The sequence below is a fragment of the Pantherophis guttatus genome, chromosome 8 (assembly GCF_059756535.1).
Source record: "Pantherophis guttatus breed Tessera chromosome 8, ASM5975653v1, whole genome shotgun sequence".
NCBI classification, from domain to species: domain Eukaryota; kingdom Metazoa; phylum Chordata; class Lepidosauria; order Squamata; family Colubridae; genus Pantherophis; species Pantherophis guttatus.
In genome coordinates this window covers 55622820-55647659 of record NC_142070.1, presented here as the reverse complement: position 1 = coordinate 55647659, position 24840 = coordinate 55622820, and the positions used below count along the sequence as shown (strand labels likewise).

The 24840-nt window shown below is 47.9% G+C and overlaps 1 protein-coding gene across 4 annotated transcripts in view; it reads right to left on the bottom strand.

Moving 5' to 3' along the window:
- TAPT1 (transmembrane anterior posterior transformation 1) overlaps window positions 1-24262 on the bottom strand; it is a 198618-nt gene extending 174356 nt beyond the window's left edge. The window contains exon 1 of one of the 4 annotated variants that reach the window (XM_034442793.3): window positions 23831-24262. In XM_034442793.3, the coding sequence (XP_034298684.2) occupies window positions 23831-24218 (388 nt within the window). In that variant the 5' untranslated portion in view covers window positions 24219-24262. The remainder of the gene's footprint in view (window positions 1-23830) is intronic. The other 3 variants (XM_034442792.3, XM_060686729.2, XM_034442799.3) reach the window with 3 other exon arrangements.
- Between the last annotated feature and the right edge of the window lie 578 nt (window positions 24263-24840).

Sequence of the window (24840 nt, the reverse complement as noted above, 5' to 3'; positions counted from 1 at the left end):
ACAGACATCCAATTGGTTTTGTAGGTTGCAACTTATTTCCAAATCCTACTCAAGGTTTTGCTTTAATCGTTAAAATTATGAGTGTCTTCGAAGTCAAATGCCCAGGGGTGTCAAACTCAAAGCCTGCGGGCTGGATCCGGCCTGCAGGGTACATAGATCTGCCTGCGGGATTGCCCTGGAAACAGCAAAGGAGTGGTCCGCGGTGCTTCTGTGCAGCCCTCTCAAGCTCCATTTTGCCTCCTGCAGCCCTCTGCCAGGGAAAATGGAGCTTGAGGAGGCCACGAGCGGCCTGCCCTTCACTGGCAGAGGGCAGAGGCGGCGATCACGGCCAAAAATAGAGCCTCAATGAGTGATGTCGAGCTGGCTACGCCCACCCTGGCCATGCCTACTCCTGGCTCCCCAAGGTCAAACACAACCCTGATGTGGCTGTCAATGAAATTGAGTTTGATACCCCTGCCATAGTCAATACACCTCTCCCAAACCATTTGGTCAAATGAAAGTTCCCCAAAATTCTCCCCTTCCCTTCAGTGCTGGTTCTTTAAAGTTTAAACTAGCAGCCAGGATTTGTGCTATCTTGGAACCAAGGACAGAAAGGAATGTTCCCAATTTCAGCTAACATTATTTGTTCAATTTCCTTTCTAGTACTTCACTATTTTTTCCATTTTTCCATTTTCTAACTGCACTCAAATGGAGAGTAAAGAACCACTGCAGTAGAAATAAATGCCCAGCTTGAGCTACATGGATTTTTAGGTGCCACAACATCTTTTCACACTCTCCTCAGGAAAGCATGTATCTAAGATGTTCTTGTATGTTCATAGCCATTTAATGGGTGCAAGTAAATTACCAGAATCTTGTTTATTTCAAATACAATCCCTATCTTAATCATATATATGCTATAGTAATGCCTGAAATGGGATCTACCTATCTGAGGTTAATTTCTACACCCAACGAGCAACAGAGGGTTCTTTCAGAAATATCATGGTTTAAAAACACTTCATAAAAATAGACGGGTTGAAGAGGTGAAAACATCAAACGGGTTACAGCTTTCTTTTGAACATCACCCTGGAGGCAAGCCTTGACATTATCCCTTTTTGGCAGTTCACTCCCTTCTATCAAGGACATAGCATGTAAGCATTGCTTGAACTATGCAGTATTGTCTGGAACACTACACATCCTCTTCACGATCTGTTTGTCACTTTCTGGAAAGAGGCTTCATGGTATCTGAAGCAGAACATCCACAATCAGTCAGTTTTGTTCCATACAGTATAAACCAGTGATGGCTAACCTTTTCCGGATCAAGTGCCCAAAGTGCACCCAAACCCTCAAAATGCAATCTGCGTGCGGCCCCTCGCACGCGCCCTGGCCCCCCACACATGCGCAGCAGAGACCTGAAGACCAGCTGGCTGGTGGGAGGCAGGTGCACATGCACAGCCGAGCTGAACTGGGGCGACAGCTGCGTGCCACCTCTGGCACGTGTGCCATAGGTTCACCATCACAGGTATAAACCTTGTGAACTCTCAAGTCTCCTCTTTCCACTATGTATTCAAGACGGACGGTGATTAATATTTATATGTATTTACATATACGTAGGTATATACATATGTATGTATATAGCATGTAGTAATATGTGTTATGTATATGTGTATGCATTTGAGAGCAGGAAATAGAATTTCATTTTTAATGTATGCCAGTGTGCCCACAGTAAAAAATGGCAATAAAGGTTATTTTAACTTTTTCCAATGTCTGTTTCAGGATTTGACTCCCACTTTATTTTTCCTCCACCATAACAAGTATTTTCATTACTAAGCTTATGATATATTCCTAATCATTTTGACTAGCTAAATATCTCTCACTGCAAGGAAACAAAGGCACCCAACAATGTATGGACATTTACTGAAGGCAGAAAGACTATAATAAAAATAATATCCTGATTTTATAGTACATCAAGCACACAATGCTTTATGTACACCCCAAAGTCACCAAATATAGAGAAGCTTACTTCCTGAAAACACATTTAGGATTGTATGATGAGTCATTAGTTGAAAAAAGCAATATGAGATAAAATCTTAATCCTAAAATAGAAATGTTACCCACTTAAATATCTGTCCAACTGTTTTTCACTTGTGCAAGAGAAGATCTGGTCAAGAAAACTTATATAGTCATACTTGTATTCCCTTCATCTTCTAAGAACTAAGGGCAGTATATAAGACCATCTTTATTGTCCCTTTTTTCTGTAAACGCACTAGATAAATAGATAGATAGACAGATAAGATAGACAGACTGACAGACAGATACTGTGTTTCCCTGAAAATAAGATCAGGTCTTATTTTCTTTTCGGGTCCAAAATAAGCACCAGGTCTTATTTTCAGGGGATGTCTTACCTGTTTACCTTAGGACCACCGCAGTCACGCCTCCCACACACTGACACCTGTCATGCTGCTCCCCCACTTCTTCTGCAGCCGCTTGTAACTGCTCATGGCCAAATGCTGTGTGGCTCGTCACACTGGTGCTGCTGCTGGCAGAATGCCAAATGGCTTGTCACGCTAGTGCCGCCGCTCATGGCAGGATGCCACATGGCTTGTCATGCCAGTGCCACTGCTCGCAGGAGGCTGCGTGGTGTGTTGTGCCACTGCGTGCGTGAGTGGCAGCACTGGTATGACGAGCCTTGTGGCAGCACCGCCACAATGCGCCATGTGGCATCTGGCCGCAAGTGGCTGCAGAAGTCGGGCAGCAGCGCGACCAGGATTGGAGCATGGGAGGCCTGGTTGTGGCGGTCCTAAGCAGGTGTGGGGCGCGTGGAGCAGCTCCACCCCCACCCTAGCTTGGTTTTTATGCCTGCATCTCCCCTTCCCCCTAAATCAAGCAGACTTACCCATGAGGAGCACTAGAGCACCTTACTCCCTGCAGTCACATGATTCACTCTCTCATGGGTAAACCTGCTTGTTTTAGGGGGAAGGGAAGTGTCTGTTTGAGAGAGTGAATCATGTGACTGCAGGGAGGAAAGTGCTCCAGCTCTTCTCATGGGTAAATCTGCTTGTTTTAGGGGGAAGGGGAGTGTCTGTTTGAGTGAGTGAATCATGTGACTTCAGGGAGGAAGGTGCTCCAGTTCACCTCATGAATAAATCTGCTTGTTTCTAGGGAGAGGGGAGAGTGGCTGTTTGATTGAGTGTAAGTGGGAAGACTTGTTAGCTGTGCGCATGGGAAAAACTGGTTAGATGGTGTCCGTCAGCCTTGTAAGATAACTCATGTAGGAGAAGGAAAACTCCGATCTCAAACATCCACTGCCTTGTGGCTATACCCATCTATGGGAAAGCCTTCAGGAGTCAACCTTAAGGCAAAACCTGGAGCAGGAATCCTGGAGTGAGGAGGAGTGCTAGAGGAGTAATGCCTCTCTAAAAAACCTTACAGGAGAAGATGGTCAACTTTTTGAAGGCAGAAGAGGGCTTTATGCCCCAACGGCAGATAAAACGGCAGAACCATCTTCTAGGAGAAGGGAAACTCTGATTACAAACCTCCATTGCCTTGTGGCTATATCTACTACTGGAAAAGGCTTCAGGAGTCAACCTCGAGGCAAAATCCAGAGCCAGAGTCCTGGAAGCAGTTCATGACTGTGACAAGACTGTTAGACTCAGGATCTGTTAAGGAGAGAAACTTCTTGTTCTTCTGGCAGGGAAAACCATCAAATGAGTCTAGGGAATATGGGGTTGGCTTCGTGGTCAGAAACACCCTACTAGGATCCATTACTCCACCTGCTGCAGGGAATGAAAGAATTCTGTCCTTGCAGCTCCATTCATCAGCAGGGCTGGTCACTCTTATTAGTGCATATGCACCAACATTATCATCTTCAGTAGAATCCAAAGACAAATTCTACGACGATCTAGCTGCTACTATCAAGAAAATCCCTGAGAAAGAACCACTGTTTATCCTCAGCGATTTTAATGCCCGAGTTGGAGCTGATTATAGCTCTTGGCCCACTTGTTTAGGTCAGTTCAGCGTCGGGAAGATGAACAAAAATGGCCAATGCCTGCTGGAGTTTTGCTGCTACTATGGTTTTTGGGTTAGCAAGACATACTTTAAAACAAAGCCTCAACACAGAGTCTCTTGGAGAAATCCAAGATCGAAGCATTGGCACCAGCTCGACTTGATTCTTATCAGGCGCTCCAACCTCCCCAATATACAATCACACGCAGCTATCAGGGTGCTGATTGCGATACAGATCACTCCTTGGTGTGCAGCAGAATAAAACTGCAAACAAAGAGATTGCATCACTCGAAGAAGGAAGGAAGACCACGAATTGACATCAACAAGACCGCAATCAGGGCAAAGTGGAGGAATTTACACAAGTACTCAGGAAAACTCTCCCAGACCCGGCTGAAGTAAATGCATCTGAACGATGGGAATATTTCAAGAATGCTGTTTATAACACCGCCTTGTCAGTATTTGGTAAAGAGATCAGAAAGACAGCAGATTGGTTTAAAGCCCATTCAGAGGAGTTGACGCCAGCCATCAAGGAAAAAAGGAGAGATCTAACTGCATATAAAGCCTGTTCCAGTGAGCGCAATTTACAGGTTCTGCGAGCTGCTCGTAGCAGACCGCCAGGAGATGTGCTAACGATTATTGGCTGCAGCTTTGCTCTCGGATCCAGATAGCAGCTGACACAGGCAACATCAAGGGGATGTATGATGGCATCAAGCAGGCCTTAGGTCCAACACAGAAGAAATCTGCCCCTCTGAAGTCTGCTATAGGTGAGGTTATCCAGGACCGAGCACCTCAGATGGCACGCTGGGTGCAGCACTACTCTTGAGTTATATTCCAGAGAAAATGTGGTAACTAAAGAAGCATTAAATAACATTGAGTGCTTGCCTGTCTTGGAGGAGCTTGACAGTGAACCAACTTCAGAAGAACTAAATGCGGCCCTGGATTCCCTTGCCTCTGGCAAGGCACCCAGGAAAGATAACATCTCTGCCGAAGTTCTGAAGTGCTGCAAAGAGAACATCCCCACTGAATTGCATGAAATCTTCTGTCTTTGTTGGAAGGGAGTACCACAGGACATGAAGGATGCAAATATCGTCACACTGTACAAGAACAAAGGTGACAGGGGTGACTGTAACAACTACCGCGACATCTCTCTTCTAGTGTTGTAGGGAAGCTAATTGCCCGTGTCATACTGAAGAGGCTCCAGGTGCTTGCAGAGAGAGTCTATCCAGAATCACAGTGTGGATTTCAAGGCAACAGGTCCACTACTAACATGGTATTTTCCCTTAGACAGTTGCAGGAGAAATGCAGGGAACAGAGACAGCCATTTTTCATAGCCTTCATAGATCTTATGAAAGCTTTTGACTTGGTTAGCAGGGACGGCCTTTATAAAATTCTCCCCAAAATTGGATGTCCACCTCAACTCCTCAACATCATCAGATCCTTTCATGAGGAAATGAAGGGCACTGTAGTTTTTGATGGTTTAACATCAGATTCCTTTGATATTCGAAGTGGAGTGAAGCAGAGTTGTGTCCTCGCGCCAACTTTATTCAGGATTTTTTTTGCTGTCATGCTGAAACATGTTTTTCGAACTGCAAGAGGGTATTTACCTCCGGACCAAATCAGACGGAAAACTCTTTAATCTCTCTAGATTAAGAGCAAAGTCTAAAGTCCAGCTGAAATGCTTACGGGATTTCCTCTTCGCTGACGATGCTGCCGTCACTGTTCACTCTGCTGAAGACCTTCAACAACTTATGGACAGTTTTAGCAAGGCCTGCCAAGACTCTGGACTAACAATCAGCCTGAAAAAAACACAAGTCATGGATCAGGACATGGAGTCACCTCCCTGTATTACAATCTCTGCACAAGAACTGGAGGTCGTCCATGACTTTGTGTACCTCGGCTCAAATATCTCTGACACTCTCTCTTTAGACACTGAGCTGAATAAACGTATTGGTAAAGCGGCCACCACATTTTCCAGAGAGTATGGCTTAATAAGAAACTGATGGAACATACAAAGATCCAGGTCTATAGAGCCTGCGTCCTGAGCACACTCTTGTATTACAGTAAGTCTTGGTCCCTTTACGCACGGCAGGAGAGAAAGTTGAACACCTTTCATATGCGCTGTCTCTGATGTATTCTTGGCATCACCTGGCAGGACAAAGTTCCAAATAGTGCAATCTGGAATTTCTAGCATGTATACACTATTGAAACAGCGATGTCTGGGGTTTCCGGAAGCGAGCAGCATGATTGGTTGGGAAAATACCAGGCTCCAATGAGCCTAGTGAAACCCAGCCAGACAAACCGTCGCCGGGGCCTCTTCGGACTGGATCTGTCCTGCAGGGACAGTGAAGAAGGAGAGGCAGCTTGGTAGCTACAGAGAAACAGGCAAGTTCCTCGGAAAGCCCAAGAAAACTCTTCGATCTGGCGATGGAGGGCAGCGATCAGTGCGAATCGCCATGAAGCTGGAGGATCTGGAATAAGCATTGTGCAGGAGTGAAGATTTGGACAGAGTACTGGTACCGGGTGAGTAATTGGCCAACTCACAGGTAATAAAAGAAAATTTGGATTTTAGAATTACCCCGGTGTAGAAATAGCGGCTAGTGACAGGAAGAGACAACTGATAGAGAAAAAATACGGAAACAACAAGCACTCTATAGAAGAGCTCCAACTAAAGATTTAAAGTTGAATATGAATGAAAATGTTAAGTTGGAACTGGGACTTTTCAGATTTGGATTGGATTATAAACAGATTGGTTGGATATAAAAGTTAAAGAAGAAGTGGGGAAACTTTCCTTTTCTCCTTTTTGAATTACAAACAAAATGCATACTTTTTAACCGACTGAGTGGAATTGTGGATTGTAGAGAAACATCTCCAGGAGAAATAAGAGTATGACATTAAACTTTCTGTTTTGAGGGAAAACTTTGAAGCAATGAAAAAAAAAAACCTTGAACTTTCAAAATGATAAGCTGTGAGAACTAAGGAGGATTTGTGTGTCTACAAGCAGTTAGACTTTGATGATTAAAAAAGGAGGATTATAATATGGATTTAAATTGGAACAATATCAATCTAGAAAGAATAAAATGGCGCAGGAACTTAAGGAAATGATGAAGATGATGTGCTTGGAAATAAAGGAAATGGTTACAATTTTGCATGGAAAATCAAAACTTCATGAATCTAAGACTGAGCTAGAATACATGGAAGCTGAAAAGGAAATAACCAAAGAAAAACAGGAGAGAGATTGACAACGAAGAAGAAGACAAAGACAAAGATACTGACTATGGAAAATTAAACAATGAAATAGGTTGTAATAATAAAATGGAGAACCTTAAAGATTACAGTGGGACTAATAATGGGAAATATAGAAAAAAGGGAAAGAAACAAGGAAGGAAAAGAGGGTCGAATAGAAAAAATATAAAAAGATTAAATGATTACACTGGGATTTACAGTGGAAGTACAAGAAAGAGGGAAAAGAGTTGGAAAAATAATAGGAAACAAAGGGCAAAACAAAAGATTTTATGACTTTAAAATACAAAACAAATATACTGGGATTAACAATGGAAATATAAGAAAAAGGAAAGAGAGAGGAGAAATAATGGGAAATATAGGGCAGAATAGGAGAGCTCAGAATCCTAAAACTCAAAAGAAAGGAAGAGGAAGGAAAAAGAAAAAAAATAGAAGAGGAGAAAGGGAGAAAGAAATGAAAGGGGGAATAAATTTAGAATTGTAAGATTTAACACATAAGATGAATGTTAGAAAAAAGATAAAATAGTGATACCAATTAAGTGACTTAAAATGAAGGGAAATTATAGAGATGTATGAAGTAAATGAAATAAGATTTATGTTTGATGTTTTATATGTTTTAAATATGCTCTATTGAAAATTTGAGAAATTGCAAGAATTGTCATATTTTTAAGTGCAGTGTTGGAGGTTTATAAAATGATAAGTTGTAATAATATGAATAAATTTAATTGGGGGAATTGTAATAAATTGGAATATTTTAAACTAATATATTTGAAATGTAATCAAAAAAAGGGAAAGGCGAATTAAGATTAAAGAACTAATTAGATCAGGGGCAATTAGAAATGATTAAGATGTGAATTATAAATATATATTGTTAACAAGATAAGAAGAATTTTGAGAAAGGTATTTAATAAATGAAAGAAAGGTCGGGGTTGCCTGGACACCATAGTGAAAATATTAAATTGAAAATCTATACAGCAATAGAGAGAGATGGAAGAAGAAATAGAGAGATGGAAGAGAAGGGAAGGAGAGAGAGGGATAGAAGAGAGGGGAGGAAGGGAGGGGAAATCAGAGTAGGAGAGAGAGTTAGTCAGGGAGGAAGAAAGGAGGAGAAGGAGAAAGGAAGGGGAAGTAGAAAGGAGCAGGAGAAGAGGGAAAGAAAGGAAGAAGGAAGGAAGACAGGGAAGGAAGACAGGGAAGAGACTGAGAAGTAAGATAACAAAAAAAGAGGCGTATAAGAGGAGTATAACAAAAAAGAGGAAATGGAAGAAAGGCAACCCCGAACACATATATGAATATATGAAGATAAAGAAGGAATTGTTAAAAAATAAAAGAGAATAAATGTGAACAGGAAAATTAGAATTTGAGAGCGAATGAAGATGTTGTTTATATAAATAAATATAGAAATATTGAGATATGAATTAAAGAAAAAATGGGGAAAAAAGGAAGATTTTGGCAAAAATTGTAATTGAGTAAAATGTATTTGAACTTGAAAAATTATATAAGATAAGATATGGCCAATACTCTGTTCAAAAAAAGATGCGGGTGAATGTGGGGGAAAAAATCAATAAAACTTGATTAAAAAAAAAAGAAACAGCAACGTCTACGCTGGCTTGGACATGTTGTGAGAATAGCTGATGGTCGGATTCCGAAAGATCTCCTGTATGGAGAATTAGTGAAGGGAAAGCACCTCAGAGGGAGACCACAGCTGTGATATAAGGATACCTGCAAGGTTGACCTAAAGGCTCTGGGAATGGACATTAACAATTGGGAAACCTTGACCTCCGATCGTTCAGCTTGGAGGCTTAAAGACACAGCATGGCCTTCTCCAATTCGAAGAGACACTTGTTCAGCAGGCTGAGTCAAAGAGGCAGTCCCGGAACCAGCCAAATCTGGGGGCTGGGCTGGGGACAGAATGTATCTGCCCTCAGTGTGGAAGGGATTGCCACTCTCGAATTGGCCTTTCTCTGTATTGGTGGAGACAGCAGCCAGGCATGGGTAGTTCTCGCCTATCAGATTGAAAGACTGAGTCTGTTGAAAGTTGTTAAGTCCCGCCTTCCTTGCTAGAGGCTTCCAGCTTTTTTCTCAGTCCTCTGACTGGACAGGCATGTGGGAGTATTTCTCTGCAGAATTTGTACTTTACCTGGATTTCTTCTGCTTTTCTTTGGATTCGTGAGTGTATGTCCCCCTCAGAACAGGCTCGCAATCTGGGTGTCCTCCTAGACTCACAGCTAAGATCTGACAGCTGTGACTAGGGGGACCTTTGCACAGGTTCGCCTGGTGCACCAATTGCGACCCTACTTGGATCAGGAAGCTCTCCTCACAGTCACTCATGCCCTTGTCACCTCACGGTTGGATTATTGCAATGTGCTCTACATGGGGCTACCCTTGAAAAGTGTTCGGAGACTACAGTTGGTCCAGAATGCAGCCGTGCAAGCTATTGTGGGTGCACCTAGATACACCCACATTACACCAATTCTCCGCGAGCTGCACTGGCTCCCTATCGGTCTCCGGATGCAATTCAAGGTGTTGGTTATTACCTTTAAAGCCCTTCATGGCTCAGGGCCAGGTTATCTTCGAGACCGCCTTCTACCGCATAGCTCCCTGTGACCGGTAAGATCCCACAGAGCTGGTCTCCTCCGGGTCCCGTCAGCTAAACAATGTCGGTTGGCGGGCCCGCGGGGGAGAGACTTCTCTGTGGCTGCCCCGGCTCTCTGGAACCAATTACCTCCTGAGGTCCGGACCGCCCCCACCCTAAGACCTGGCTTTTCCGGCAGGCCTGGGGCCGTTGATCTCGCTACGGCGATCTTGCGAGACCCGGCCATGGAATGGAGTGTATGGGTTTTTAATGTTTTCTTTTTAAAAAGATTTACGGGATATTGTTCACATTGTTTTTTGCTGTAAGCCACCCTGAGTCCCTAGGGAGTTGGGCGGCATAGAAATGCAACTAATAAATAAATAGATAAATAAATATCTGTTTGCCTGCTGGCAAGCAGCTTGTATTTATATGGCATTTGTTTTTTCATTGCTAATTTGTCCCAGACCCTTTCTTAACGTTTTTGAGTTGCATGTTATGTTTTGCATGATTGGAATCACAGAAAAAGATCTTATTTTATGTGAACTTGGGGGTCTGGGACTGGCAGTTGGGGTGTTCAGCCCTGTTTGTTTGGGCTGGATTGCATTCTAAAGCACTTAGAAGAGCTGTGCTCTGAATGGGGCTGATCGGGCAGCCATCTTGGTTTACTTATTGAGCTGCTCCACATGTTATTTCAGGAGTTTTCGAGCTCCATGTGGCCTCACTATGGAGGAATTCCTCAGCCCAGCGCTTGCCCGTGTCTGTGACCATGATCGGGCTTTTTAGAAACTGAAAAATTTTCAGTAAATGACTCAGGAGTTTTTTGTTTAGCGCTCCATTTAACTGCCTCTTTATTCAGCTGCAGCAATATTAAGGGCCTTGAGCTCCATGTGGGTGGTCGCCATTTTGGATTCAAAAATAAAAGCCTCACTTTTTTTTCTGCATCTTTTTAAACCTTTGAGGCTTGGATATTAAAGCTGCCTAGCTGGTTTTTTCTTGTAGTCTTATTCCATTAAATTGGACACTTGGATTAGCAGTCTTATGTGCCAGATCGGCATGTATTGGCAGTGGCATTATTCCAGGAGATTCATGCTTTTTATTATGTATTGATGGCTGAAGTGGACAGAGCCCTCAAGCCTTGCATGGTGCTAATGCCTACCTGTGACTTTTGATAAGACTGATTCAGTTTCTGTCTATGAATTGTTATAGTTCATAACAATGTTATGTATGGTATTCATGAGAATCGGATTAAATTCATATTTCTAACAATAAATTTATATATCTATATTTTATTATATACATGAAATAAATTAATACAACAGAGATAGAGGCATTTAAATACATATATTTATGACTATAGGTTTCTATTACACTAAAGAGAGTGGGTTTTTATTTCCTAATTTATACTGTTTATTCTCTTATTAGGGATTACACTGATTGTGCTCAGCATTATGCCTAAGGCACAAAGTCTAAGCATGGGCGTAAAGCAACTGCAGCAGCAGCAGCAGCAGCAGCTAAGCAAGCTGATAAAAACCCTGTTCATGCTGGTCCAGGGTCTTCCCTGCCTCCTCTGCCTCGTGAAGAGGCCATAGCTGGTAAGGAATCTCGTTCCCAGCCATCCAATTTCGGCTTCTAGCCGGGATGATCAAGGAAGGCACCAGATATTACAGCAGTGTAATTACAGCAAGCAGTTCATTTGGCTCTTCGACACTTTCGGCATCTGGTTTCAAACACCCATGTGTTAGTACTTACAAACAATGTGACCACGGAGGCCCACGTCAACCATCAAGGGGGCACCAGATCAGCAAGTCTGATGCTGGAGGCCAAGAGACTAGGACTATAGGCGGAACGTCATCTGCATTCCTTGACAACGGAGCACATCTCTGGGGTATCCAATGTGCAAGCAGTTTGGCTGAACAGAAAGGCTATCGATCATGCGGAGTGGCAGTTTCACCCCTCTTTCAGGGATCTGGCAATCCATTTCGGTCTCCCGGAGATGGATTTGTTTGCAACGTACCAGAATGCTCAGGTTCCTCGGTTTTACGCCCAATTTCCAGATCCTCGGGCAGAGGGGTGGACGCTCTCCAATGCCCATGGCCATCAGGATTCCTATATGCCTTTTCCGCCTCTCCCGCTCATTCCACGAGTTATCTGCAAACTCCTGGACGAGAGAACTGAAGTGGTTCTCCTGGCACCCCACTGGCCCCAGCATGCTTGTTTTGCAGGCCTCAAGGCCCCGTCGGTAGCTCCACCATGGTGGATTCCCCAGGACGTAACTGTACTCAGACAGGGGGCGTTACTACAACCGGATCCTCAGTGGCTCTGATTGCCTGCTTGGCGCTTTAGTGGCGCGCTCTGAAGGGCAATAATTATTCTTCCAGGGTCATCAAAACCATGCAAGCTGCTCGCCAACCTTCAACAGAATGCATTTATTTGGCTGCTTGGCGGGCCTTTTGTTCTTGGTGTTCTCGTAAGAGTCTTTCTCCACTACAAGTCTCCATTACTCAAGTTCTAGAATTTCTTCAAGGTGGCCTGGATAGGGGACTCTCGTCAAATACTATTAGACGACAGGTGGCCGCTCTTTCAACAGTTTTGACATGTGCACCGTTCACTCCCTTGTCTCAACATCCTGACTTTCAGAAGTTTTTGACAGGCACCAAGAATTTATGTCCTCCAGTTCTCCACAGATATCCCACTTGGGACCTGTCCATTGTACTGAATTCTCTCACCGGGGCTCCGTATGGACCGTTGAGGACCTCTGTCTTTGCCTTTTGGCATGTAAAGTTACCTCGGCCAGGCACATTTTAGAAATTGCTGCTCTTTCAGTGCGGAGTGATCTCTGCGTTTTTCATGCTGATCGAGTAGTCCTTAGACTCGATCCCTCATTCGTTCCTAAGATTAATACTCTGTTTCATCAGATGCAAGAATTGATCATGACGGATTTCTGCCCTAATCCACCCCATTCTCTGGAGAGACGCTGGCATTCTCTGGACGTTCGGAGGATTCTCCGTATCTACCTTAAGAGGACGGCTGTCGTACGGCGTACAAAGTCGTTATTTGTCTCCTTCCTCCCAGTTTCACTAAGTGCCAGAGTGACTCCTTCTACCATAGGCAGTTGGATTCGTCAAACAATTGCTAAAGCCTATGAACTACGATCTTTGCCTCAACCATCGGGTTTGACGGCACATTCTACTCGTAGTGCCGCCACTTCGGCAGCATGGGCCACTCAGGCATCCTTGCTGGAGATCTGTAGGGCGGCAATGTGGACTTCCCCTTCCCCGTTTATTAAACACTATGAAATTGACAAATTTGTCTCGGCTGAGGCGGCTTTTGGACGGCGGGTGTTACAGAGAGTTCTTGATGGTGGGGAGTCCTCCGGCCAGACTGTGCCCACCTGCTCTTAGGGACAATAAGCTTTGGTATGTCCCATGCCTGGCTGCTGTCTCCACCAATACGGAGAAAGGGGTGTTGGCTTACTTGAGACGCTCCTTCTCGTTCAGTGGAGACAGCAGCCAGCCCCACCCATAGGCAGTCTGGCCTCATGTATTTTTGTTAATCCTTTGTTTTTTGTCTCCCATCACACTGTATCTTCGTCTTCGCAAAAAGCTGAAAGCCCCTAGCAAGGAAGGCAGGATTTAACAACTTTCAACAGACTCAGTCCTTCAATCTGATAGGCGAGAACTACCCATGCCTGGCTGCTGTCTCCACTGAACGAGAAGGAGTGTCTCAGGTAAGCCAACGCCCCTTTTAGTCACACTAGATGCTGTTTTAGGACCTCTTTCCAGAGCACGATACCATAGTCTTTTGAGACTGAAGGATGCCAATGAGGGCTTATATTATATATTAGGTGCAGGCGTGAAAATTGGGCTAAGGCTTGTTTTCGGGGTAAGCTGTATTTTCAGGAAAACACAGTAGATATAAACACATGTCTGCGCATGTCCAAGATGACCGATACCGCTTGAGGCGCAGCTGGATGATGGGGTGACTCCCGGCTTTTCGGGGGACCTCGGACCAATTGGGTCAGCTTGGTCCCGATCCCAGCCAGGGGAGTTCTCTCCCCGCCCGTAGAGGAGTTTTCCGCCCTCCGGAACATTGGGGCGGCAGAGATACAGCCGGCTGAAGGCACCAGGGGAAGATGGCGGCAGTGGCGTCCAGTTCCGGCAGCGTACTTTTTCATCCTGAGTTGGCAGCAGTCGGGGCGGCGGTGGCAATTCCAGCGACGTTCCCTGGGATGCTGGGGACTCAGGGTTGAGAGGGAGTCCTGGCAGAGATGGCGACGGTGATGGCGGATGCTGTGGCGGTCCCGGTGGGTGATGGACGAGGGCAAGAGTGCTGGGCCGGTAGCTGGTGGCAGACAGTTGACGGTGTTTTTGGGCGCTGGTTGGGAGAGGCCTGCTAGCTTTCTGGGACTGCTTGGCTGGACAGGGGTGGGACCTATTCTGAAGCCCCCCCCCTTGCTAGGGGACTTGGTCATCCCCCCCGTTGGAGATCATGGGGCTGGAGAGTGGGGTCACGGATGACCGGATGGTGGAAGATCTGGGGGTGAGGGAGGCTGGAGGATGGCGGAAGGAGGGCCTTGTGGTCACCCCTGGCTGTTCCCCTTCTTGCCCCCCTCCTTACCCCCTTTTTTGCCTGGATTTCGTGTTTACCCCAGATATCATCCCAGCCTGCTCCTATGCTTCAAGCCTGTTCTTGCTGGATTTTTCATCTGCCCTCCCCGGACTTAGTGTCACTCTGCTTTCATGACTTAGCGGCTGATGCCAACTGACACCCTGGACTGATGGAGCGTGGACGATTAAGATGTATGGCTATGAGAATGGGTTTATGCTACCATCTCGTCAGAGGAATTTACCATCGAACTCTCCATTATTAGCTACCGTGAGAGGGTGGCTTGGAGGGGTAGTCCCCTGACTTTATCGAAATGGCATGGTTCTTCTCTTGCTGTGACAGAGCATGAGAGTGCATGAGAGCCCAGCCACCCATTTTGAACTGTCGTCTTCACTCCGGACCATTTAAACCATCACATGGAACCCGGTTGGGATTTGTCTTCATCCTCATCCTTTGCAGCCTTTTGATGTATTCAGCGGCCGAGCTTCTTGTGCTGTGAGATTCCCCCCCCCTCGCAGGCCTGGCCCTCCACGTTATTGAGGGCCTATCTTGATGACGGGCTTTGGAACCCCGAGAGATGGCATGCGGCAAAGAGGAGATTGAGGGGTTTTTTAAATGGGTTTTTAATCAAAATTTTAAGGGGTTCAGGGACGACCAGAGTGGGTTTGGGGGGTAATCCACCAGGGTCAAGGCCGGGTCCAGCAGGGGGCTGCGGCATTAGGGGTGCAGGGTCGGATACTAGGGAGGGGGCTAGAACTCGATCTAGTGAGGGATGTTTAATTAGTACTGTGGGTGGGAGGGGCAGATATGATGGAAGCAGGGGGGCATATCATGTTTCGGGAGTGCGCACTCGCTATCTTCGAGCGATTGCGCACTCCGGTCCCCAAAGCTTTTCTCTTTCCCCAGGTAGCGCAGAGCCTCAGGGCCTGGGCCGCCGGCTGATGTTGTGCAACGCCAGGTCCATGGTAAATAAAGCCCCCCTCATTCACAATCTTATTCAAGAGGGGGGAGCAGACCTGGCAGGTATCACGGAGACCTGGTTGGGCCCGGAAGGGGGGGGTGCCCCTTGTTGAAATGTGCCCACCAGGTTTCCATCAGCCGAGAGTCCAGGGTAGGGGCGGGGGAGTGGCGGATATTATTAAAGAAAGTCTATGTCCAAGGGAGACCACTGTACCTCAGATAGCCAGGTGTGAGTCCCTCCCCGTGAAGTGGGGCCGTGGGGTGCAGATGGGCCTGCTGATTACGTACTTGGCTCCCTGCTGCGTGGCAGCGGCCCTGCCTGAGCTGCCTGACGTGATAGCCGGGGTGGCGATTGATACCCCCAGGCTTATGGTTATGGGGGATTTCAACCTGCCATCTGTTGGTGAAACGTCTATGGCGGCTTGGGAGTTCATGGCTTCCATGACGGCCTTGGACCTGACCCAACTAGTTCAAGGCCCTACTCACATGGGGGGACACACTCTGGATCTGATTTTTGTCTCTGGTCAGTGGCAGAGTGATCTGGAAATAGGGGATTTAGTCATCAAGCCCTTGTCATGGTCTGATCCCTCTCTCCTTCGCATGGACTTTCGAACCGCTACACCTCGCCGCAGGGAGATGGAACCGACCAGCTGGTTCCGTCCCAGGCGCCTGATGGACCCCGATAGGTTCCTGACGGAGCTTGGACCATTCCCTAAGGCTCTGGCTCATGGCGCAACTGAAGAACTGGTGGCCGCCTGGGATAGGGCGGCCGCCAGAGCTCTGGATCGTGTCGTGCCTTTGCGGCCTCTGACCTGGTGCCGTTCTCAACTGGTTCCCTGGTCGAGAGAGATGAAGCGCCGAGAGAGATGAAGCGCCGGAAAAGACGCCTGGAGAGTGATTGGAGGGCCAGTCGCTCCGAATCTGACCGAACACTGGTGAGGTCTCATATTAAGATCTACCTAGTGGCAATAAAAACGGCAAAATTTAATTATTTTTCCGCTCTTATCGGGTCTGCAGAGAACCGCCCAGCCGCCCTGTTTAGGGTGACCCGCTCCCTCCTTCATCTGGGAGCGAGAGAAGACCCCTTGCAGGGCAGGGCTGAGGATTTTGTGCAATTCCTGCATGACTAAGTCTCTCAGATTCGGGAAGGTCTGGACTCTGATTGGGTAGATCCGGATGGGGGGACGGAATGTTATCTGGGAGGGGTTTGACCTTGTGACTCCCGAGGATGTGGACAGGATTCTGGGGAGGCTTAGTGCTGCCACATGTTTATTGGATCCGTGTCCCTCCTGGTTGGCGCTGGCCTCCCGGGAGGTTACACGAGGCTTGCTCCAGGGGATTATTAACGCTTCTTTGAGTGAGGGTAACTTTCCCCCCCCCTTTGAAAGAGGCGGTGGTGAGGCCTCTCCTCAAGAAGCCTTCCCTGGAGCCGGCTGTATTAGCTAATTATTGCCCAGTCTCCAACCTTCGCTTTGTGGTGAAGGTTGTTGAGAGTGTGGTGGCGCGACAACTTCCTCAGTACTTGGATGAAGCTGATTATCTAGATCCATTCCAGTCGGGCTTCAGGCCTGGGCACAGCACGGAAACGGCATTGGTCGCATTGGTTGATGATCTCTGGAGGGCTCCAGAATAGGTTGCTCCTCTGTCCTGGTCCTATTAGATCTCTCAGCGGCTTTTGATACCATTGACCATGGTATCATGCTGCGACAATTGGAGGGGTTAGGAGTGGGGGGGCACCGTGTTGTGGTGGTTCTCCTCCTTCCTCTCTGACCGTATGCAGTTTGTGTTGGCAGGGGGGCAGAGGTCGACCTCAAGGCGCCTTGTATGTGGGATGCCGCAAGGGTCAGTCCTCTCGCCCCTTTTGTTCAACATTTATGTGAAGCTGCTGGGTGAGATCATCCGTGGTTTCGGGGTGAGGTTCCATCAGCACGCTGATGATACTCAGCTATACATCTCCACCCCGAACCACCCCAATGATGCCCTTGACGTAATGTCCCAGTGCCTGGAGGCCGTGCGGATTTGGATGGGGAAAAACAAGCTCAAGTTCAACCCTTCCAAGACTGAGTGGCTGTGGCTTCCGGCATCCCGGTATAGTCAGCTGGCTCCATCGCTGACTATTGGGGGTGAGATCCTGGCCCCCACAGAGAGGGCTCGCAACTTGGGTGTTCTCCTGGATGCACAGCTGTCTTTGGAAGATCATATGACGGCCGTGGCCAGGGGAGCTTTCTATCGGGTTCGCCTGATGCACCAGTTGCGTCCCTTTCTGGACCAGGATACCTTGCGCACGGTCACTCATGCCCTCGTGACATCCCGTCTGGACTACTGCAACGCTCTCTACATGGGGCTCCCCTTGAAGAGCACTCGGAGGCTCCAACTGGTCCAGAATGTGGCCGTGTGGGTGGTTATGAGTGCGACCCAGCGCACCCACATAACACCCCTCCTGCGTGAGCTGCACTGGCTCCCGGTGGTCTTCCGGGTGCGATTCAAGGTGTTGGTTACCACCTTTAAAGCGCTCCATGGCTTAGGACCGGGGTATCTACGAGACCGCCTTCTGCCATCAACAACCTCCCACCGGCCAATACGCTCCCACAGAGAGGGACTCCTCAGAGTGCCGTCGGCCAAACAATGCCGACTGGCGACACCCAGGGGCAGAGCCTTTTCTGTGGGGGCACCAGCCCTCTGGAATGAGCTGCCCCTAGAGCTTCGTCTTAGCCCCAACCTGCGTACTTTTCGCCGCGCACTTAAGACCCTCCTATTCCAGCAAGCCGGACTGGCCTAATATGATTTTTATTATAGGTGTATGTATGTTTTAACTTGCAGGCCAATTTTATATACTGATTTTAATTGGTTTTAAATTTTATAAATCTATGTATTTTAATATGGCTGTACACCGCCCGGAGTCCTTCGGGAGAAGGGCGGTATAGAAATCGAATAAACTTCAAACTTCAACATACCTGCACATATGCATACATACATACGTGTACACACACACACATTTCCAAACCACAATAATACAATACAACAGGATGCTTTCAATGATCCCTCTGTAGAAAGTGGGAAGGATAGGGGAAGGAATATGTGCTCTTCTCATGCGACACAGAAAATGCAGGAGCTGCTGTATCCATTTCACCAGTGTCTCACTGTTGAGTGTCAAAGCTAACCTGCTTGTCAGGTGCACACCCATAAACTTGATACTACTAACCACCTCCACAGTTGAACAATGTGTGGCTGTGTCTGCCTTTTCTGAAACTGATCCCTTTTGTTTTTCCTACATTTAAAATCAGGCTGTTTTTATTATACCAGTTCATCAAACCTTCTACCTCAGGGGTGTCAAACTAAAGGCCCGCGGGCCGCATCCAGGCCGCAATGAAGCCGAATCCAGCCTGCGTGGCCATCCTGGAAACTGTAAGGGTCTGGCCCATGTCACTTCGGTCCAGCCCCAGCCCCCGCCATCCCAGCGAGCAAGCGCATGCACAGGCCCAGTTTTCGGTCGCATGCAGAGCAACTAGTCTGTGGGACTATGGTAAAAAAATAGTTCAGACCTTCCAACCTCGTGAGTTTTTTTTTTTCCCGTGAGAAGTTGGAAGGCCTGAACTATTTTTTTTACCATAGTCCCAGACTACTTTAGTTGCTCTGCACGTGTGGCAGCAAAAGGAGCTGGAAAGTGAAGGGATGTGGCTGCCCTGGGTGGCGGGAGGTGTGTGAGGGTTTGGCCTGGCTGAAGGGCCCTTAGGTAAACTGGGCGGGGCAGGTGGGGCATCTCTGCATCCCCTGCCTTGCTTCGTCCTCCAACACACACACACCGCCTCCCTTTGTTCTTCACTTCTCCTTGCTCGCCGCCATAACCTAGCAGGATGCTGGCCAACGAACTGGTGCGATGGCCTCAAAGCATGGCGGGTGGGTTGGAGTACAGAGCTGCCCCACCCACGCCTCGCCTTACCTGAGCGCTCCGCCAGCCACACACTGAAGCGCCACAACTGCTGCCACAGCGAGACAAAGAGAGAGAAAGAGAGAGGGGGCCTTTCCAAACTGTGTGTGTGTGTGTGTATATGAGAGAGAGAGCGTACAATCCCTGCTTTAGTCTGGGTACCCAAGCTGCTGGCAGCGGTGTGGGCGACAGGAGCCACCTAAGCAGCAAGGTGTGCGGGTGGAGTACGAAGCAAGGCGGGAGGGTGTGGAGCTGCCACCGCACACCCCGCACCAGCTTACCTGAGTGCCCCGCCAGGCAGACACTGAAGCGCCGCAACTGCTGCCACAGCAAGAAAGAGACAAGAGGGGAGGGGCTCTCCAAACTCACTCACTCTGTGTGTGTGTGTGTGTGTGTGTGTGTGTGTGTATGTATGTATGTATGTATGTATGAGAGAGAGAGAGAGAGAGAGAGAGAGAGAGAGAGAGAATGCAATCCCTGCTTTAGTTAGGGCATTCAAGCTGCTGGCAGCGGTGGGGGAGGAGAAGAGCCAACTGAGCAGCCATTTTTCTCGTCCTCCCCACTCAAGCAGCGCAGGCTCTGCAGGACAGCAGGGCCTGTCATTTCTCCCTGGTGCAGCGAACTCCAGCTTCAGTCAGGGCATTTAAGCTGCTGGTGGCAGTAGCCACCTAATGATTGCTCCCTCCCCAACCAGCCAGCCTACACCACCTGTCCTGCTCCCTGCCTGGCCAGCTGGTGCAAAGCCTTACCATTTTTTTCCTCCTTCCCCTCGTTCTCCCCACCCAAGCGGCAGCAGGCTTTGCGGGACAGGGTCTCATTCCTGCCTCGGTGCAGTGAAACGTCTGGCAGGCTGGACGCAGGTGTGAAGGGCCTGGCTCCATAGTGCTTCCTTACTCAGTTGAAGGCTTCGTTCAGCCTTCCAAAAGTAAGGCTTGCCGTGGAATTAGAATCGGCTGGATGCAGGAACCAACGCCATCCATGGCCCTGGTGAGCTGCTCACTTACATGGGCCTTTCATACCCACCCGCCAGAAGTTTCTGTGCCGGGGCAGGAATGAGACCCTGTCCCACAGAGCCCACTGCCGCTTGGGTAGGGAGGACAAGAAGAATGGTGAGGCTTTGCACCAGCCGGCAGGGAACAGGTCAGGCAGTGCTGGCTGGCTGATTGGGGAGGGGGCAATCATTAGGTGGCTTCCGCCACCAGCAGTTTAAATGCCCCAACTGAAGCTGTAGTTCACCATGCCGGGGGAGAAATGAGAGGCCCTGCTTGAGGGCACTGCTTGAGTGGGAAGGACGAGGAGAAAAACAGCTGCTCAGTTGGCTCTTCCAACCCCCCCGTCGCTGCCAGCAGCTAGAATGCCCCAACTAAAGCAGAGATCACATGCTCGCTCTCTCTCACACACACACAGTTTGCAGAGACCTCTCTCTGTCTCTGTCTCGCTGTGGCGGCAGTTGTGGCACTTCAGTGCCTGGCTGGCAGGGCGCTCAGGTAAGCTGGTGTGGGGCGAGGGGGGCAGCTCTGCACCCCCCGCCTTGCTTCGTATTCCACCACAACCCCGCCTCGCTGCACAGGTGGCTCCTGTCGCCTGCGCCACTGCCAGCAGTTTGAGTGCCCTCTACGGATCACTCTCTCTCCCATACACATACACACACAATTGGATTGCTCTCTCTCTCCCTCTCTCTCCCCCTCCCTCCCTTCTCCCCCCTCTCCATTTGCATGCAAGCATGCTCCATGGGATGAGGTCTCATTAAGTAGTTAAGTGGAAAGTAGTTGGGGGGGAAGGGAGGAGCAGGAGACTGGCAAACACTTTGCACCGAGAATGAAAGTTTCTGGGTCCCTGACTCTGCAAAAGAGGATGGGTACCTGAATCTGTGCGATATTATAGCACCCAAGAGTTCTTGGTGCAAAAAGCACTTCCCAGCCAACTCTCCTCTCCCTTCCTCAAAGCAAAGGCAAAGAAACAGAGAAGCAAAGAGAGGAGATAGATGTTTGCAAGGTAAGTGAGTCCTTGTGGCAGGAAGGGAGAGAGAAGCATGAGGTATCTTAGTGGGTCAGGAAGGCCTTGAGGGCCTGTTCTATCACTAAGCCCCCCCATCGCCTTCCATGAGATACCTCATGTGCACATTGGTATTCTTGAATTGTGAGCTCTTAGGAAAGTATCCCCTCCTTGTGTGTTGCAAACAGCTATTTCCAGTGGGGAAAACAAGTCAAGGAAAGAGGGGAAGAGAGCAAGGAAGGAAAAAGAAGAAAAGAGGGGAAGGAAGAAGAAAGAAAGAAGAGGAAAAAGAGGGGAGGGGGGAGGGAAGGATTATAATGAGTGAGTGAGGGTAAATCCTGCCTTAGCACTTGGCCACTAGCAGCCCTGCTGCCTTTTGCCATCCCCTTGTCCCCTCCTGACCTCTCCTGGTGGTCTCCCATCCTATCACTGAGGATGCTTTGGTTACAAAGCCAGGTCTCCTTATAAGGAGATGGAGTGGGCCTCCCTCTGACCTACACATTTTGCCCTCCCATACACATCATGAGCAACCTGGCCAAGGAGAGCGAGCACAGCAGCAGTGGGACCTGCCCATGCCCACCATGGCCACGCCCACCATGACCACACACACCCCGCCCCCTGAAGTCAACCACAATCCTGATGCACCCTCAATGAAATTGAGTTTGACACCCCTGTTCTACCTCCTCCCGGAAATCACCCTCATTATCATCCTGAATAAGGACCACCACTGTTGTATCGTTCACATGCTTCATAATATGATTGGTAGCAAACCTTGCACAACAATCATGGATCAACAGGGTGAACAACAGAGGATTTAGGACACAGCCCTGAGGAGAACGTGTGCTCAAGAACATATTAGTTCCAACTTGCACATACTGGGGTCTATCAGTGAGAAAATCAAGAATCTACTTACACAAAGGGGTAATGTAGCCTAAAAGATCCAGTTTATCTTCTAAATGCTGAGGAATGATCGTATGAAATGCCAAATTAAAATCAACAAACAATATTCGCATATGCATATGTATATTTCTTTCCTCTAAATGTGCCAAGCTCAGATGGAGAATAGAGGAAATAACATCCTTTGTGGAACGATTTGGATGGTAAGCAAACTGAACTGAGTCAAACACTGGAGGGGAGCTGGATACATTTCATAATGATGGATGTAAGTGCAACCAGACAATAATCATTAAAATCAATTAAAATTATTCTTCAGCAATGAATATAGAACAAAAGTTCCAACAAGGAAGTTTTGGTTGACGTTTTCACACATTAAAAAAAAGTGAGACATTTGGGAGTTGATTGCTTGGAAGAACAGCACACTAGATTTTCTATCTACAAAAGCAGCATTTATGGGTTGACCATTCAGAGGAAAAACCTGTTCCAGATAATCCCACAGCATTTAGTCTTCTTAGCACTGTAGGTGAAATGAGGCTGTTGGGAACAGTCTTTTGTCTACCTTCCTTAACTCTGAAATTTGGCAGGAAGGAGGACAAGTCAGATACACATTATGTGTCCAGATCATTTCCCCTTACTATTGATGAGTCAATTCTCTTTTCAGAATCCTTACATTTTACCTGGCCTCAGAAGACCCTGAAAACATCAAGCTGATATTGCAGCTGGGTAACAAGGACCTGCCCTGCCAAAGAAAAAAGTAAGCGAGAAAGACCTTAACAGAGAAAGGGCACCTTTCTCCAACGCAACCCTTACACTCCTTATTTTTTTTGCCACAGATGATTATCACAGCTCTCCTCCTACAATCTTCACAAGAAAAAAAAATAGTAGATCCAACATCTACTAGGCTGTACTTTAGTAGCAAAGATTACTTATTATAACACTTAAAATGTACATCCAATTAAGTGGCTAGACATACTTAAGCTATCGCCTAGCAAGAAAGCAGTCCTATGCACTCAAGTCTAATGGCAAGAATATATTTCATAGCATTGGGTGATTCTTTACCTATGGTTCCTGGGCAAAAGTAAAGCTAATTTTATATTGATATGCCCTTGTCCAAGTTTTACATATAAAGCAGGAACCTATCCCGGAAAACAGATTAAGACCGAGATCTGAGCCTCCTTTTTCAAACTTGGATGCCTAAAATAGATCCCCCAAAATAACTTAGGGAGGTCTTTCATGAGCCAAAGGGACGAAATGTGAACATGGTGAGGGCCAAATTCAGGCACCCTGAGATTCCAGCACACTTGTTATGGAAAAAGCATTCAGGAGTCCTTTTTTGGACATCAAGGGGAAAAAGAGGTATCTTTGCCAGTGTTGGTATTCCTAAATCCACCCTACCTCGGTGCAAAACTTTAGCACCACAGCTTGCAAAAACGAAACCACCTTTGGAAGAAGCGGGTAGAGGAAGAAAACCCTTCATGGGACGTTGGGACCCAACAGAACAGAGGTTAGGGTGCAAATGGGGCTTTCTCCGCTCTTCCTTCTCCCAAATTTTCTCCTCCTTTTCTGCACTCCCCTCCCAAGCTTTCCACAGGTATGAAACTCCAAAGAGGCACTCTGCACATGCTTAGGGGTCCACAATGGAATCTCACCCGAGAGCGCGCGGCGCTGCTGTTGCTTGCGGTGTCGGTCGCTCTCGTAGAAGCCCAGCGTTTCGGTATGGGGCTGAGACTGTCCATCGCCGCCGCTGGCGAAGCTGCTCTGTCGCGGCTGCCCGTCCTCCGCCTGCAGCAGTAGTGGCAAGGGCTCCGGCGGGGAGCCCCGGCGGGGTCCGACCCCGCCGCCACCATCCCCGCCACCCGGGGCCGGCTCGGCCAGGCTCGCCATTTTCGCGCGCGCAACGGCGGCGGCGGCGGTGGCTCCTGGTGGTGAAGAGAAGCAGCCTCCACCCCAGAGGACGTCATCTCCGCGCGACACGGAGCGAACCAGCAGGGCGCATCTCTCCCGCGCGCGTGAGCAACGAGCTGCCTTGGCCGCCATCTTGGCTGCGCTGCCTAGCCGACTGTTTCCCTGGTGACGCCCCGCCACTCGGGAGGTGGGGCCGGAAGTCCCAGGCAGCGTTCCCTGAACGCAAGGCTAAGAAACTCTGCGTTAACCTGTTCCTTTGTGTTTCATCCAGCCGTTTCCTAATGAAATGGCCCCAGCGCCTTTGCACAGCTTTTCTACGGCCCCTCAGGATGTGCCTGCGTTTAACATCTTTTATTCCTATATTGCATTCTGAAGTCTGGAATGCAGTTTCAGTGCCTAAGTCCACAGGCACTTTAAGAGGTGTGACTTTATTGGAGCCCATAGGGAGAAAGATTTTGGCTCATAGTGGGCAGCACAAAGTAACTTTGGCATCAGCACATTGAAACATCAGGACGGCGTTGGGAAAATAGATTTTTTTTTAAATTTGATTTATATGCAGCCCTTCTCCGGAGACTCAGGGCGGCTTGCAATGCGTTAAGCAATAGCCTTCATACTTTTGTATATTTATACAAAGCTTATTGCCCCCACAATCCGGGTCCTCATTTTACCTACCTTAGAAAGGATGGAAGGCTGAGTCAACCTTGAGCCTGATGAGATTTGAACTTGCAGTAATTGCAGGCAGCTGTTGTTAATA